The 16,720-nt window shown below is 39.1% G+C and overlaps 1 protein-coding gene across 1 annotated transcript; it reads right to left on the bottom strand.

Moving 5' to 3' along the window:
- Positions 1 to 104: 104 nt before the first annotated feature.
- Positions 105 to 14,980, bottom strand: xdh (xanthine dehydrogenase). Its single transcript, XM_063467662.1, has 35 exons — positions 14,882 to 14,980; positions 13,838 to 13,895; positions 11,529 to 11,625; positions 11,265 to 11,373; positions 10,465 to 10,591; positions 10,299 to 10,360; positions 10,128 to 10,220; positions 9,959 to 10,039; positions 9,120 to 9,264; positions 8,913 to 9,005; positions 8,531 to 8,682; positions 7,587 to 7,680; positions 7,099 to 7,205; positions 6,800 to 6,984; positions 6,326 to 6,488; positions 6,153 to 6,242; positions 5,805 to 5,974; positions 5,594 to 5,720; positions 5,403 to 5,522; positions 4,793 to 4,889; positions 4,474 to 4,598; positions 4,235 to 4,368; positions 4,079 to 4,166; positions 3,881 to 3,967; positions 3,602 to 3,793; positions 3,367 to 3,512; positions 3,071 to 3,152; positions 2,878 to 2,973; positions 2,318 to 2,521; positions 2,162 to 2,214; positions 1,966 to 2,080; positions 1,542 to 1,607; positions 1,213 to 1,401; positions 970 to 1,137; positions 105 to 155 (listed from the first exon to the last, which is right to left on the bottom strand). The coding sequence occupies exons 1-35, from the start codon at positions 14,978 to 14,980 to the stop codon at positions 105 to 107; spliced, it is 4,065 nt and encodes a 1,354-aa protein (XP_063323732.1).
- Positions 14,981 to 16,720: the final 1,740 nt, after the last annotated feature.

Below are 16,720 nucleotides of genomic sequence, written 5' to 3'. Positions count from 1 at the left end.
TTGAGTAATATTTGGTCCTTCAGGAGCTTTTCTGGTAACAAGGCATCACTAAATGTGGCTTAATGTGTTCTTGAGGTTTTTTGATTGATCATCAGTGGAGCGTCCTACACCTGAACAGACCAGGGGATAAAGGTTCCCACTTCAGCAGGAGGACACTGCAATAGAAAAACAGCTGGTAAGTTCAAATATAAACAGTTTTAGGTCTCTCAGTTTCTTTTATCCAAATGACCTTTCTGCATATTTTCAATTTCTCCTTTAAAGACATGAAAAAGATTTAACCATCTCACAATGTAAAACCTAAATGTTGTCATTTGTTTCATCCGTTCTTTTTTATACCCGCAAAGCTGAAATACTTTTGATTTTTTTGATTTTTTCTTTGCATGTTTATCTGGATTCTATCTCTTCAGATCTGACAACAGTGCAGTTTGAGTCAGCTGGGCAGAAAAGAAACAAAACTGTTAATCCAGAGCTGTAACAAGGCCTGATTCTCACTAAACCTTTTCATGGACAGGATGTTGTCGTTGGCATAAAAGCTAACAATAAAAGCTAATGGAAACTTAAATATCACAAAAAGTATTTTGTTAAAAGTTGGAGTTGCATTATGCTGCAATGAGAACATGAAAGATGTAGTGTGTCCACTAAGACTATTTTAAAGTCTTCTGCTACATTTTTTAACTACCAGAATTATTACTGGTATCAAAATTATGTTCACTTTTATGTTGAACAACCTTTGTTCTATAATGTTCTTCACTCAGGGAATTTAGACTGGGTTGGCTGAATCATTAACATTGTTTGCACTGCTCCTTATTAACCTTTAAAAACCGCAGGTCTTACTGCTTTACCAGTGGAGCTTGTCTCATCTCTCATATGGAGCCAGTGTTTTTCTGATTCTCCTAATTTTGGGAAATACGTAAATTTAAACTGTTATGCCTCATTTGTCAAGCCAGATCTTTCACAAGATTTTCATACCAGTTTAGTGAAGCGGTCACTGCAGGCATTGCGGATCCTCTCGGCAGAAGCAGGGCTGTCCAATCTAAATGGCCCGGTAATCCCTGACTCTGCCCGTGCAGCACTGATGGCATCTTTGATGGCATAGAAAACTGAAGATGCCAAGAAGAGAGGAGGCTCACCTACCGCCTGGAAAAGGAAAAACAAAAAGTATAAGTCCGTTAGATCCAGGATCATCAGTGTTTAAACTGTCATGAGCATTACCTTGGAGGCAAAGATGGCCTTGTCATTAGGAGCATCACGAAGCAACGAGACCGTAAGCTGGGTAGGAATGTCACCGAAGGCCGGGATTTTATAAGAACCAGGACCCCGAGTGAGGAGGACTCCCTGGGGTGAATAATGAAGCTCTTCCAGGGTGAAGAGACCCAGACCCTGCATGAATGCTCCCTCAACCTAAATGTAGACATGAGCATGAGGAACGAATCAGTACCATAAAAATTTGGTTTTTGTTTCTTTTATTGGTTCATTCATCCATCAGTTGTCTTTATGTATGAATAATATTTAATTATTTATTGACTACTTGAATATCTCACCTGTCCGATATCTATAGCTGGGTTGAGGCTGTTGCCAACATCCATCACTATGGTGGTACTCAAGTTCTGTAAGACAAATACGTCATGAAAATATCTCAACTCAGAATTTACCAGTAAAATTGAAAGGTTTAATGAAAAACTGTGAAAACGTGAAAAAAATGTGGTGTTAAACAACTCAATTAGATTGACAGAGGTGATAAAATCAGTCCGAGTTCCTTAAAACGTTCTGTGGCTGAGGAGAAAGACTAGTCGGATTGGAAAGCAACTAAGCAGAATATTGTAATATTTTACAGGCATACAATTTTGTAATACCTCTATTTTAGGGGACCTAATGCTGATTCTTGTGCAATACCACCAATCAACATTTTAAAGATTTGATTCAAGAGTTTGAACTCAGATAAATCTAGCTGTACTTGGAGCAGACCTTATGTGATCCGGTCAAACAGTCTATCTCCACCTCTGAACAGGCCACTCCGTAGGAGAAATAGCTGAAGGCTCTGCCTGAGTTTGTTTCAAAGTCATAACCAATATCTGGAGTCCTGATAAGAAAGAGGGAAACAGTGAAACCTTTCATTTTGTTGTAATATGAAGTTAACCAATGATTCATTTGGTGAACTCACTTATAAAAACCATTTGCACTGAGGCTGACTCTGTCAAAGTAAGCTGCTTTCACCTGGAAAACAGAAACAAATACACCAAGTACAGTTAAAAGATGAATATTTAATGGGAATAAAACCCCCCAAAAGAAGTACTATGACAAATTTAGCCCTGTTTACCCAGTCCTCCCACGTTCCATTGGGATTCTTGGCCTTGAATGGCTCAAGACGTTTCAGCAGGATCTCGCAGGCATTCTTCAAGGCAGCACCATTGAGGTCTGAGGATGCAGAGGCAGCGGTTGCACTGGTGTTGGGAACTGTGTTGGTGCTGGTCTCTGATATGTGGATCTTTGAGGAGGGGATACCCAGAACTCTGCTGGCAACCTGAAAACACAGCGAAGACAGTTCTGCATGCTTCTGAATGGCTGACCAGCTTCTCATTAAATTGCAGTAGTGTAAAAACTGTATGCTGTTTTTATAAAGACCATAGGTATTTAAAATACTTTTCAAAAAAGTGCTTGAGAAAATTAATAAAAGCAGCAACGTTCGATACTCCAAAAGAAGTTTTTAGAGGCTATTTAATATTTAGTTGTCTTATGTATGAAGAAGAATTGGTAATAAATATTTCTGTGTGTGATTTCACCAAAGGTCAGGAGAGAGAGAGTACATTTATTTCAAACATCCAATGTGATGTTTGAAATGAATATGTGGATTGTAAATAGATGAGTGGAGTCCTTTACCTGAACCATCTTGGTGTGAAGTCCTTGTCCCATTTCAGTCCCTCCATGAGTCAACAACACTGAGCCATCTGTGTAGATATGAACCAGAGCTCCAGCCTGAAGACAAATCAAAACAACCAATCAAGGCTACTCACGATAAAAGAATAATAGGAACTGTTTAAACTTAAAATGTTTGTTTGTTTGTGGATCAGACCTGGTTTAGGAAAAGTGCAGTGAAGCTGATGCCAAATTTGGTAGGAACAACAGCAATTCCCCGTTTGGTCCATCGGTTCTGTCTGCCCAGAAAACAGAAAATGATCATTTTGAAAAAGTAAGTTTCATGCTTTTATTTCTTTTCTTAACACTTTTTGCCTCTCATCCCAAAAAGTGCATTTGGAGAAGTTATGCAGACTGGATAATTATTACCTCTTGCGTTGCTAAAATTGTTTCTAAACTTGTTTTTATCCACTGAAAAGCACTGAGATTTTGGTCTAAATAACTTGCTCTTACCTGTTGTAGAGGTCAATGGCAATTCGACGTTGCTGGTATCCAGAGCGTGACATGCATTCATCCCAGCAGCGGTCTAAGGTGATCTGGTCCAGGACTTGATTAAATGGAGTTGAATCACCTTTCATATACAAGTTCAACCGCCGAACCTACAGGAGGATGGAGACACTGACTGGAGTGCCATTCATTAACATTCATTAAGCATTAGTTGTTTATCCAACTTCAGTTATCCACCAACCTCCTCAGGCAACTTCCCCAGACTCTGAGCCACATCGGTCATCCAGCTCTCTGCCACCATCATACCCTGCGGCCCTCCAAAGCCTCTGAAAGCGGTGTTGGACGGCAGGTTGGTGCGGCACAGGAAACCTCGGCCACGTATATTTGGCACTCTATATGAGTTCTCCATGTGAAACAGAGCTCGCTCCACAATCTTTTTGAATACACAGCTAACTTTAGGGCGTTATCAGCATACCATGTAATTAGATGAATAAGGTCTGTGGTTCATAATAATACTCACTGCCTGAGAGAGATCCATGGAGTTTCCAGCATTACCATAGTACGTCACATCCAGGGCAACGACTCTCCCACTGTTTAGAAACCCAACCTGCAGCAAGAGAAAAGGATCAGTAAAATTACCTTCAAAAAATAAAATTACTGCCATAAGTACTATAGCTGCTGCTACTGCCAACACTGATGGTAGTACTATTCCTCATACCTTATATTTACCATAGAAGGGATGTCTTCCTCCAGTAATTAGCATGTCCTCGTCTCTGTCCAACATACACCTGACAGGCCTCTTCAGTCTGAAGCACAGAAAGCCAGATTCGTACCAATTTTAGATTCTTGAGGTTTTAAAAATTGATGGACTTACTTATTTGCTGCCACAGCAACCACAGTGGATAGCAAAGTGGTCCGCGATTCTTTTCCTCCAAAACCTCCGCCCATCCTCTTCACGCGGACCACCACCCTGTTTGCAGGGACACCTAATGCCATTGCCACCAGAGACTGAATCAGAGACACACTCACAGGTTAATTTATTACATCTTATTTTGCTTCATAATGATGTGTTTTTATGCTATTGTTACCTGTGTTTTGGAGCATTGGAGTTACCTGTGTATGGGTGGGTGCCTGGGTGGAAACAAAGAGCTCCATCTCTCCATCTTCTCCTCGGGGAACAGCCAGAGTAACATTTGTCTCCAAGTAGAAATGCTCCTGACCACCGATGTGCATCTCACCTGACAGACAGCAAATCAAAAATGAATGGTAAATGGTAAATGGCCTGCATTTGTATAGTGCTTTACTCAGTCCCTAAGGACCCCAAAGCGCTTCACACTACATTCAGTCATTCACCCATTCACACACACATTCACACACTGGTGTGCCAGTTGGAAAAGTGAGGAGTCACATAGAGTCACAGAGACAGTCCTACCCTCCAGGATGTGGTCAGCCTGTTTAAACCCCAACTCCAAATCCCCATTTTGTATGGTTCTGATTGGCTGATAGAAGGACTGGGTAGCAATGGCCTCCTGTCAATCAAACCAACAAAACATTTTATTTTAAACATAAAAGTCAAAATTTGAATAATATTATTTTATGGTTCTCAGCTGCCTGAAACACACAAAGTTACAACATTTCACTGGACTTTATGCAATAAAAAGGATAGGTACATATTCTAAAGGTAGATTTTTAAGTGTAGAGTAAAATATATTATATTCTACACTAAGTACACAACAGAAAATGTTTTTAAAAAAGTGAAGCTAGAAATTATTGAAATACATAGAATAGAATGAAATTAATAAAAATTCAACAATGTTAACTGTAAGTGCAAATTTATTTTATAATGTAAATGTAAGTTACATTTAATTACATTTTTTATTTAAATGTAAATTTTCATTGAGAAATTAAGATGGTAGCAGATTTATTTTTGTGTCAAATTACACCAGCATGTTTAAAATGTTACATCAGCATTCACTCTGGATACATAACCATTAAGATCATCAATGATTGGTCAATAGCAGCTCAGGTGTGTCAGCTCTCACCTGTATGGTTATGACAGGCTGCCGCTCTTTATACTCGATCCTCACAGCTTTGGCGGCTCTCTGAGCTTGAAGCTGAGTGTTGGCCACCACAGCACCAATGATATGACCCACACAAGTCACCTGCACACAGGACAGACGAGATATCAACCTCAACCCTACAAAGCTTGATGATTGGTTGGACAGAAACAAACCTCGCCGTCAGCAAGGACAGTCTCATCAAATTTGATAGATCCGGCGGTGTTACTGCCAGGGATGTCATCAGCAAACAGGAAGCAGACGACACCAGGGCAACGCTCAGCACCTGACGTGTCTATAGACCTGTAACACATAACTGGTTACATATGACATATGTCTGTTGGACAGGTGAGTGTAGTACAGGGGTGTTTTCTACAGGTGTCTTACAATATTCGAGCGTGGGCCTTGCTGCTGGTGATGAGTGACAGGTAGAGCTCGTTCTCGTACAGCGGCACGTCATCGCAGTAAACCGCCTCACCTGTCGCCTGCTTCATGGCCGACAGGTGCATTATGGGACGGCCCACCACATCATCCTGGCTCTGCCCCTTTGCCACGGCCTACAAGAGGAGAATCAAAATACATACATGGACAATAAATCTCAATCTGTTACATTTTCAGAGATTATATATGTATAAATATTTACTTTAATTAAACTCTGAATTTTCATAGAAAATTGAAAAATGAGAATATTTTGTAGACATTCATTTAAGAATAACATAAAACACTTTGTTGTACCTGGTAGATCTGAACGCTGGATGGTGTCTCTGGATGGTACACTTCAGTTGCACTCAGACAATCCGAGGTGACCTCGGCCACCTTTAGCCCCTGAGAGATGGACCAATGAGATGCTGTTAAAAACAATCACATGACAATTGTTGTTTAAATCTGATGATGGGAAACAGACAGACCTGCAGTCGGAGCTTCTGCAGCACTGTCAGGTAGAACTTGTAGAAGAGGCTCAGAGTTAAAGTTCTTCGGTATGTCACCATGCCACCCGGCACAGACGGATCCAGGCTCATCTCCTCAGCCATTGAGTTGCAAGCCTCCTCTAGAAGCTCCTCTCCCCACGGCCTATATGATGCCAAACATTCTTACAGCCTTCTATCCTTCCTTCTTATTTTTCTTATTTGTTACTTTCCTTTCTTTTCCTTTCCTTTTTTGTTCATCCTGACCTTCGTCCCTTTTTTACTTCCTCCCTTCTTTAATTGCTTAACGACTTTCTTTCATTTGTCCTATGTGCTTACATCCTTTCTATCTTCTTAAATCATCACTTCTTTTGATAATTTCTTGATTCCGTCCCTGTATACTTATTTCCATTTTCTTCCATTCCTTCCTTCCTCCCTTCTCTATTTTTATCTTTCTTTCCTTTGACTCCTTCTTACCTTCCAATCAGGTTGTTTGCCGTCTTCTTAGCCAGTACTGTGGTCGGTGCCATGCCACCAAAACTCAGCCTCAGGTCCTCAACAACATCGGTCCCAGGGGTGAAGGTGACGCTCATCGCTGCTGTGACGATACTGATGTCATCCTCACGGCGAGGGGATTGTTTGTAGGCAGACACAAACTGAGTCTGCAGGTAGAAAACAAAGTCGTTGACTGACAGAACACATGAGGTGGTCACAGGAAATGGTTGGAGGGGTTTAAATGTAACAGGAAGTAATTGCATCAACAAAACTGCTTCGACCTTTTTGCTGTATGGGATATGAATTGAGAGTAGGATCTCCTGAGGTCGCAGAGCTGTCCTCCTGTAACCTGTGAAGAACCCATCCATCTGAACCTCACGACTTCCGTCTGAAGGACAGTCAGAGGTCAAAAGCGAGGGTCAACGAGACAAAACACATGGAAGCCACACAAACAGCTGGTTGTCAGTGGTAATTCTTATTCAAACATTTATACAGTTATTATTATGAACATGTAAACTACAGCTTAGAGAAATGTAACCAGGAAACAGCTGAATTTCCTGTGAGCAGCTCCTGGCACATGATAGATGATCAGACAAATGTCACCTGATCACTGTGAGACTGAAGAAAACCTAAAATCAGGCAGCTTGTCAGGCAGGCTCTGAATGAGATTTGTCTGATGTTTTTTCTGGAGGTTTACCTTGAATGGATAGTTTAGTTTGAATCTTTATCAGCACCTTATCTCAACCAGAATAAAAGTGTGTGCTGTTACCTTTGTCCACCAGAGTGAGTTTGCAGCCGGCTGCCATAAAGACCGGGTTCAGGTCCGATATGGGGCTGGCTGTCATGATGTTTCCACCGACAGCCTGAAAAACACAACACAATCACGTCTTATCACAATGTCACAGAAAACAAGACAGTCTCAACTTTTTATATCACAGTAATGTTTTTATGACATAAGGTGTTCTTTAAAGTTATAGGCATGGTTCAGTAGCTATTGTTGAGCAAAACTCCTTTTTCAAAATCATACTGGATTAAATTTGCTTCTAAGTTTACTCTATACCCAGTCATTGAGGGCTTGTGAACAACAAAATAGCTCTGTGTATTTACTGGTATATTGCTACTACAGTGGGTATTTCCTTGGAAAGGTCCAAATGCAACTGAATCCAAATTGCTCTGTATATTTTGCCACATCCAAGACGAATGAAACTTCCCACTAACTTGGTGTATGTCATAGAAGAAATGTTTTCTCTTACAGGGCGTCAACCACAAACCTCTTACTACCTCTCTGTATGTACCCTAAACTCTCCCATGAAACCTGCATATACTGGGATGTTCCCACTCTCTTGCCCCCTAAAGTACTTTCTTGTTTTCACACACCTCCTGTACTATCATAGAAATTATATAATTGTTTGAAACACTCCATAGTCCCCAACCCCGCAAAGCTAAACCTTAATTGTCATTGGACCAGAGTATCATTGAAAATGTCAATTAACTTTGAAATTATTGACATTTTCAGCTGTCTCTGTGTATTGATTGGTGATGTTACACTCTCCATTGGCCCCTCATGCCTAGGCACACTGGGTATCTCTTCAAAAAGGTCCTTTATAACATAGAACCTAAATTTACCCCACCAAAGTACCCACTTATGTCTTGGAAAAGGTCTAGTGTCCTAGAATCAAACAACTGTAGTACCAGTCAGTCCAGGTAACTCACCGCTACATTACGAATCTGCACTCCAGCAAACCAGCGCAGCTGCTCCAGGACAGCGAGGAACACTTCAGTCTTATGAGGAGGAAGACTTTCCACTGCCTGCCTCAGCACCACCGCCATGTGGCTGAGAGTGCATGCTGCACCAAGCACAATCCCTGAAACAAAGAGATTTTCTCATCACTGCTTCTTCTCCCATCGCTGAGCTACAGCAACCTTTAACCTTTTTGATTTAGAAGACAATCTGACATGTTCTCTTAACACTTACTCTTCAGTGATAAGAACCAGTTTGCTTTCTTATTTACTTTCCACTTTCTTATTTAAGTCATTCATTTGCAATCAGAAGGAAACGTTTATTAGCAATGGTATCAACGTGAGTTGTACTCACCATCTTCAGTGTGAGTCACTGCGCTCAGTTCAGGAATGAAGGTTGGTGCTAGGATGACTGGGTAAACCATGTTCTTAAACTTAACTTCAACACCTGAAGGCATAAATGAAAGAGTGAATGAGTCAGTAAGTTAGTATTTATCTGAGTAAATGAGTGCTAATTGTGAAATGAAGGAGTGAATGAATGATCTGAGTGAACCAGACTGACCAACTTCAGTGTTTCCCACCACCACACGGGCATCTGGATGTTTCCATTTCAGATTCAGAAACTCATCCAGACTGTCAGGCTGCAGCCATGTCATTCGCTCACCATGGAAACACAGCAAATGTGGCTTCTGATCTTTAGAGAGAGTCTAGGTGGAATAAAGTGGAGGGAGAGGGACAAACACAATGTGCGAAATCAGTTCATTATACATATCAATAGCACAACAAATGACTGGAGGGAAACTGTGGAACTACAGCTCACATCTGAAGCTTCACCTGCCTTTGTTTAGTGATCAAATCAGCCAGAGCTCAAGAACTAACTTCCTGTTACACCTGCATGCACCTATCTGTTTCTCTACACTCAGGATCTTGGCCTCATGTTCAAATCAAATCAAGGTTCTATGTTTGCTTGTATGCCGATGATATTCACATTTATATGGAGGACGAGAATCATGTTTAGTAAGTTCAGTTTGAGTTCAGCATTTGAGATATTTAGTTGAAAAATCTGTTTTACTATAATATCAAATACCTTTGCAATATAGGAGGGCAGTTCAGGTCTTTGCTGGCACAAATATTTATATGAAGGGCCCCACGTATTGGCTGTTTAGCCATTCTGTTTCCACTATGTAATTTTACATTTACATAGATAGTTGGTGCTTTAGAAGAAAAGACATCCATATGGAAAATGGTAGATGTTGATGGGTTTTTTTAGGTTTAACCCATCAACGTCAAGACCTCCTAGTATTTTTTTCAGAAGCTCCTACACCTAGAGTAGGTACTTTTACCCCAAATTACCCCAACGTGACTGTGCTTGATTGTGTGCTTGGGTTTGTGTGAATTTACCATGAGTTCAGGAGGAAAGATGACTTCCTGCGTAGGGTCAAAGGGTGCAAATTCTGCAGGGTTAAAAAGAGACGTAGCTTCCTGTGTAAAAACATTCACACAGTTTACATCCAAATACCTTCAACAGGCTGCTCAATAGTTTTTAACAACAAGAATGAAGATCACTTACATTGATTTGCTCCTCTGAACCATTCTGTGCTCCATTCACATTACTCATACAGCAGCCATTTTTCTGCCCCCTCCCTCCACAGCATCCCCCCTCCTGGAGGAAAACACGCAAACGGACTGTCATCAACAGAGTAATGGCAAAAATAAACCTTCTCCATGGGTGTCTTCTCACCACAGTGAAAGTCTTGTATCCTTCCAGTATTGGTCTGTATCCAGTGCAGCGACACAGATTTCCTGAAAATGTGATAATTTGTGTTGAAACATCAGGTCTGATCACTGCTACCTAGTTTCTTTCCCTATTCAATAAACAACAAAAGTCAGTCTGTCTCTGGCAGGACCTTGGAAAGCCTCCTCCATATCAGCCATCTTAGGTGTGGGATTGTTCCTCAGCAGGGCATACATGGACATGACGATACCTGGCGTGCAGAAACCACACTGAGAGCCATGAGCCTTTGCAATTCGTTCCTGAATTGAAAAAAAAAAAAACACCCATTAGGGGAAATATTTACAAAAGTAAATACATGTACAAGTATTTACGGCATTTGAAACCTCAGATTTCTTAGGAAAACATTGTAATGGTTCCTCAACATTTTTCTTCAACAGCAATTCCTCCATTAGGGAGGAAACTAGTTTTAGCTAACATTAGCCAGAGGAATGATAGCATGGCGTCAGATTTCAGCCAAAAACCAAATAATTCCTCCATAAATTATTAGATAAAACTGCAAAGTTTCACATTGTTACAGGTTATATTAAAGTCCATTTAAATATTTGCAATAAAAACAATTTAATACCTGAAAAGGTTGCTTCATTAGTAACTTTGTACAAATATACAAATAATTAATTGAGTAAAAATGCTTTGTTAGAAGAAGGTAATGCAGTCATTTTCCAGCTGGTAGGGGAAAATTTCTTCCCCCTGGTGGCCAAACATTGACAAATGCCTCTTTAATACAGGTCATTAAGGCAATATGTTACCATGGAAACTTGTTTCTGCCATTGTCTCTTAACTTTTTCAACAATTTTGAGATAATAACCTAAATTTTTGATTAATGGAATCCATTTTGTTTCAGTTGTAGAAACATAAGTTCCTTATGTTCCTTTGTGTTCAGGTATGTGTTGTTTTTTTGTTGTTTTTTCTAACCTGGACAGGGTGCAACTTCCTCGCCACACTGCCGATTCCCTCCACAGTCGTCACGGCCACCAGGTGCAGGGAGCAGAGAGGGGCCAGGCAGGCGTTGATGGCGTAATGACTGGATGCAGTTAAAGACTGTTCACGTGCTCTCAAATGTTTTATTTAGCAGCTGTGAAATCAGTTTGTTATGGATGGAGCACATGAGTGCAGCTGATCGACATACACACATTTTAAACACACACGCATGTATAAACACATTCAGAGTAAGGATACAGCAGCTGCTTAGTGTGTGTTTGGTATCTGGACAGCATTACAGTACAGGCTCCACAGCCACCCTCAGCACAGCCCAGCTTGGTTCCTGTTAGACCCACTGAACATACGCGCACACGCACACACACACACACACACACACACACACACACACACACACACACACACACACACACACACACACGCACACACACACATTTTTACTGTGAAATCACTAAATCACTGAATGTGGTCATGAAGTGTGTCGGAGTACAGTTATGCTCTCAGAAACCGGCTGTAAAACCTGAATCAGCAACTCTGACTGTTACTGAACACGTCACTGAGATGAGATGTTCTCATACGACATGATACTCGACTCATTTTGTCTTTGTGTGGAATATAAACAGATATATAAAAGTACTGGCAGGCTACTGCAGCCATAAACAGCTCAAGTTTAAGACTTTAAAAGATATTTTAAAACCACTTTTAAAGAAATTTAAGAACAAACATACAAAGGAAATACACAATAAGAGGGAAAAGATGTTCTTCCAAGTATAAGGAATAGCAATATGTTTTGATCCTGGTGTGTACTAAAATTACGCTATTTGGTTTAGACACTGAACTCACTTAGAGTTAGACATTAAAAACTATTCTGTGAGGTTTAGGAAAAGACTAACACAACTATAAATGATTACTTTTAGGCGACAGATTACTCTCAAAAAAGTGCCAAAGATAACCTTGCGTTTAAGAGCATCATCCCATTTTCCCGAGCTTTAGAACACCTTTGACATACATTTATAAGCATTTTTACACAGAATAATTGTTGCTCCAAAGCCATCTGCTTGCTAGCAGGGCCTTCTTCATCATCGTCTCCATCCAGGGCCAGGTCAGGCCGAAAGGGCTGAGGAATTTTGTATTTGTATTGATTTGGGATTATGTTATGGTACTATATGCTGGAAATCATTTCAGTAAATAATTTGAGACCGATCAAACACAGTTTTCAGGGTTTTTTTTTTTTTTACAAATCTCTAATCACTCTCATAGACCTAAAAATGCTGCTCTGTAATTGGTTCAGGTGCTTCAAAAGGCACTAGAGACCCTTTATTGGGTCGTTATTCTAAGTGCTATACAAATGAAAAAATAGGTGTTAGTTTGGTTCTGCTCTCATTGTAACATTTATAGAATAATAATGAACATAAACTTGTAACCACAGCATTTACAAGAATATTGTTGTAATGGAAAATTGCAGATAGCAGTCTCAGTGAATAGCTGTAATTCAACAAACTGCAAGAAGAAGCTTCAAAACTAACCTTTGTGGATGGAATATTTCTTGGACTTTTTTTGTAACACCTAAAAAGTGTGATGCTCTGAATCTGTTTAATTTCTCTTTCTGGTCGCGGCAGACAGCTGTTCCTCCCTGAGACTGGTTCTTCCTGTTAACAGGGAGTTTTTCCTTCCTATTGTCACAAAGTGCTTCCTCATATTGGGTTGTCTGTTTTCTCTCTATTTTTACCCGACAACATAAAGTGGCTTTAGGTGACTCTTCTGATTTTGTGCTACATAAATAAAATTTAAATAAACTGAACTGAAAATCAAAGTTGGGAATATGTTTTTATATTTATACCCATTACTAACAAACTGTACCCTTGTGGTATATATATCTAATGGTGAACAATACTGCACAATTTGGTATGATTGCTTTCATTTCCTGTAATTAGCTCCTTTTATTTATTATTATTAAAGGCAGTTTAATAGTTCCTGTGAATTCAGTTTCCTCTAGTGGGACATGAAAGATACTGCTGTGCTGTGAGGGCGGTCTGAAACATCAGTCACAGTTTAATATTTCATAAATTATAAAATCCAAACGACAGATGAACACTCAGGAAATGAGAGAGGAAAGCTTTCTGGCACAAATCCCAAATGCTGGAAAGTGCTGGACTTTGATTGTTTGATTGCAGAGACAGTCACTGACCCTGCAGCCGCTCATCATGAGAAAAACAATAAACCAAACCAGCACTTAAAAACCCCACTGATTTAAACCTCTGTATTCATATTAAAGACATCAACAGCTGCGTTATTGGGTTAGGTTGTTACTTTGGGTTCTTCCTCTTTTTCTTCATGTAGTGTGCGCGAGGCTGAAGGTGGAAACGTGACCAGTGACAGAAAAAGATAAACAGGACCGTCTCCACAGTGAAAAAAACAAGGCTGAACTTGAACTTGAAAAAACACTCACTGAGGACAAAGTCTATTTACCACTACACTACATGTTTTACTCTATAGATTATACTACACACTGTACAGACATGTGTGTGTGTTTTTATGTGTGATCATACATTTTCGCCGCAGATATGTCAGCAGGGTCATCTCAGGGTCTGCGTTCTTCTCAACAATCTGCAGCACAAACACAAATCAATCTTTCAGAGTACAAAGAAGCTCAAAAGTTACATTTTAATAAACATGAAAAGACTAAAAATACACAGAAAAATACACCAGGACATGTAAATCAGTATTTTACAGTTAATTATCAACAAGTTATTCACTGCTCTGAGACAGAAAAGTGATGGCAGCTGAGGTAAACTGAGTGCAGCTCATGTCCTTCCAGTTTAAATTTACAGAAACAAACTAACAGTCAGTTACCAGGAGGACGCTGCAGCTATAAAGTCAAAATAAACTTAATTTACATTAATCGAACATTCTGAATCAGAAATAAAACATTAAATGTTGGTCTAGATTTTAGTAAATAAAAATATACTAAAACTTGCATGGACTCTGGTTTAAGGGTAGTATAACTGACCAATGTAACATTCTGATTATTTTGAATTAATCATGTATTTTAATGAATGAATCTTTCATTTTGCTCCCTCTCAGAAACATTAAAGCTTTCACTGAGTATCAGCTACACATGCACAGCTTACTATCATTTATTTTACCAGCTTTTTTGTGTTTGTCTCACTTATCAGAAGCAAACTGAATGTCATTATATGTTTTTAATGCACCGTGTCGCCTGTAAGTCATCAATGTTTTGCTTTCACCAACATTTTGTTCCACATTCTGAAATACTTCAATTTTTCATCCCAACTTTTTATTCAGCTGAACAAACTTCTGTTGTTTTCTAATTACTTTACTAATTTTTCGCTCATTTGTTCTTTTATTTGTAAAAAAGCATAACATTAATTGAATCAATTTACTTGGATTACAATAAAAAAGAAAACAGGAGATTCAGCTGCAATTTGAAGCACAGTCTAAATTCTTACATAATTAAGTGTTCATGATCTTTGTTATCGTTAAGATGGATTAAGCATGATATAAGTGTTACAGAGGCAGACTGAGATCACAGTAAAGTCACTACGAATGAGCTAAAAGATGAATATTTTTACCTTCTTCCCATTAACAAAGAAGATGAGTTCATCAGACCCAGACCGGGTCTTGGTTCCTGTCCGGTCCCCCATGTTGCCGGTCTCCTGTGCCCTCTCCATGGTGCTGGTGTTTCTGGTCTTTAATGATCCGGCCTCGTGGGCTCAGTTATCTGGAGGGAGGTATGTCCTGTCCAGCCCCCCTTCTCCTCCCACAAAAACTTGATGGTGGGTTCAGGAGCGTAGCAATCCCTCAGATGTTTCGATTGCGCTCAGTTATCAAACGTTAAATCATGATCAGTCATGTGCGGATTAACTGATAAAGTCTGAAACTTCTTTCCCCTCACTTAAAAAATAAAAATAAAAATGTGTGAATGACCTGCAGTGCAAACACTGCAGATGTTCCTGTTCTGAACAATTATTCACAGCTATTAGCATACCTGGAGGTCAAAGGTCACAGTCCTGTATAATAGTTGTGTAATAGCTGTATACTAGTTACTGGATAACTATTATGCGAATTTCAAGCTGACACAGCGGCTCACAAGTTCCAGTCTGTCAGGTCAGCTTCCTGCTCAGTTTTTATTTACCTTGAAATAAAGACTGAAAATGTATCTTTGCATTTGACAGAACCCTCAATTATGTCTAAACTACATCCAATGACATCAAATACACATGAAAATCATGGTAAATCACAGCCTATCAGCAGCTTTAATGAACAATGACTGGAAACAACAACAAAGTCCTCCCCAATGAAGGTCACAGCCAGAAAACAAACTGTGATTGAATAAAGATGGAAATAGAGACAAAACAAGAAAATCAATTCAAATTTAAAATATGTAACAACAAGATCTATGCAATAAAACAATGATGATATTAAAGTAAATATAAAACAGATGACTATGAAAACATACTAACATATTCAAATGGAAAAATGAAATACATAATAATGAACTCAGAATTCAAATGTTCATAAATAATGAAAAGAATTATAATTTGTAGTATGAATATAATTCAACCATAAATACTGACAAAACAATAAAAAGAAGTAAAAGGTATAAAATGAAATAAATACAGTAAAAACATTTCCTTAAAGTTAAAGTTTTTTTAAACATAATACCAGTTTTTAAGAGTTTATTCATTTTAAACAGTTTAAATCCACTACATCGCCATCAACTCAAAGTGTAAAACAATTAATTCAGTGATTTCAAACTTTATATCATTAATATTATTGTTATTGTTATTATTATTATTATTATTATTATTATATGGTTTATATTAGACTGTAGAGCTGAAATAGTTATTCATGTCACAAGACCTGTCAGCCAACATACAGTTTTGTAACACAGCACAATGAATACACTGCTTTCTCCTCACACATACATTAGCGTCAGATCACTCACAGACTCATGTGATCTGAATTCCAGCTGTGAATCCATTTGATTTGCCCTCCGTAGCCTCAAAGGCCCCCGCTTATAGTCAGGAGATGCTGATAAATGAAAGAGTTCAACCAGACTCCACACAATTATTCTGCTTCTCTGTTACACATGTACATGGATGTGTTTGTTGTGGAGGATTTTAAGGTTTCTACAGAGAAGAACAGAACTGTTCTGCCCATAAACAACTGACTTTTAAATTCACAGTCACAGTGGGCCTATGACTGAGCCCTGAGGTACATCATATTTAATGGCACTGGCTACAGTCTTCACATGAGGTTAGACAACAAATATTAACTGTGAAAGTAGTTTTTAAAGTAGTAGTGAATGAGTGCTTATGCCATTTGTGCCATTCTAGATTGATTTGCTAACAGAAAGCATTTCGTGTTTGTAAAACACATTTTCCATCTCAGTCTGCTTATGGCAAAAA

The sequence above is a fragment of the Pelmatolapia mariae genome, linkage group LG23, assembly GCF_036321145.2.
Source record: "Pelmatolapia mariae isolate MD_Pm_ZW linkage group LG23, Pm_UMD_F_2, whole genome shotgun sequence".
Classification (NCBI taxonomy): Eukaryota; Metazoa; Chordata; class Actinopteri; order Cichliformes; family Cichlidae; genus Pelmatolapia; species Pelmatolapia mariae.
This window is presented reverse-complemented; position numbering and strand designations above follow the sequence as displayed.

Excerpts from the sequence above, each read along its gene's own strand:
- xdh (XM_063467662.1), bottom strand. The coding sequence starts at position 14,980 with ATGGAGAGGGCACAGGAGACCGGCAACATGGGGGACCGGACAGGAACC. Across the intron at positions 10,592-11,264 it reads GGAAGTTGCACCCTGTCCAG|GAACGAATTGCAAAGGCTCA; the intron begins GTTAGAAAAAAC and ends TTTTCAATTCAG. Across the intron at positions 10,221-10,298 it reads GATACAAGACTTTCACTGTG|GAGGGGGGATGCTGTGGAGG; the intron begins GTGAGAAGACAC and ends GTTTTCCTCCAG.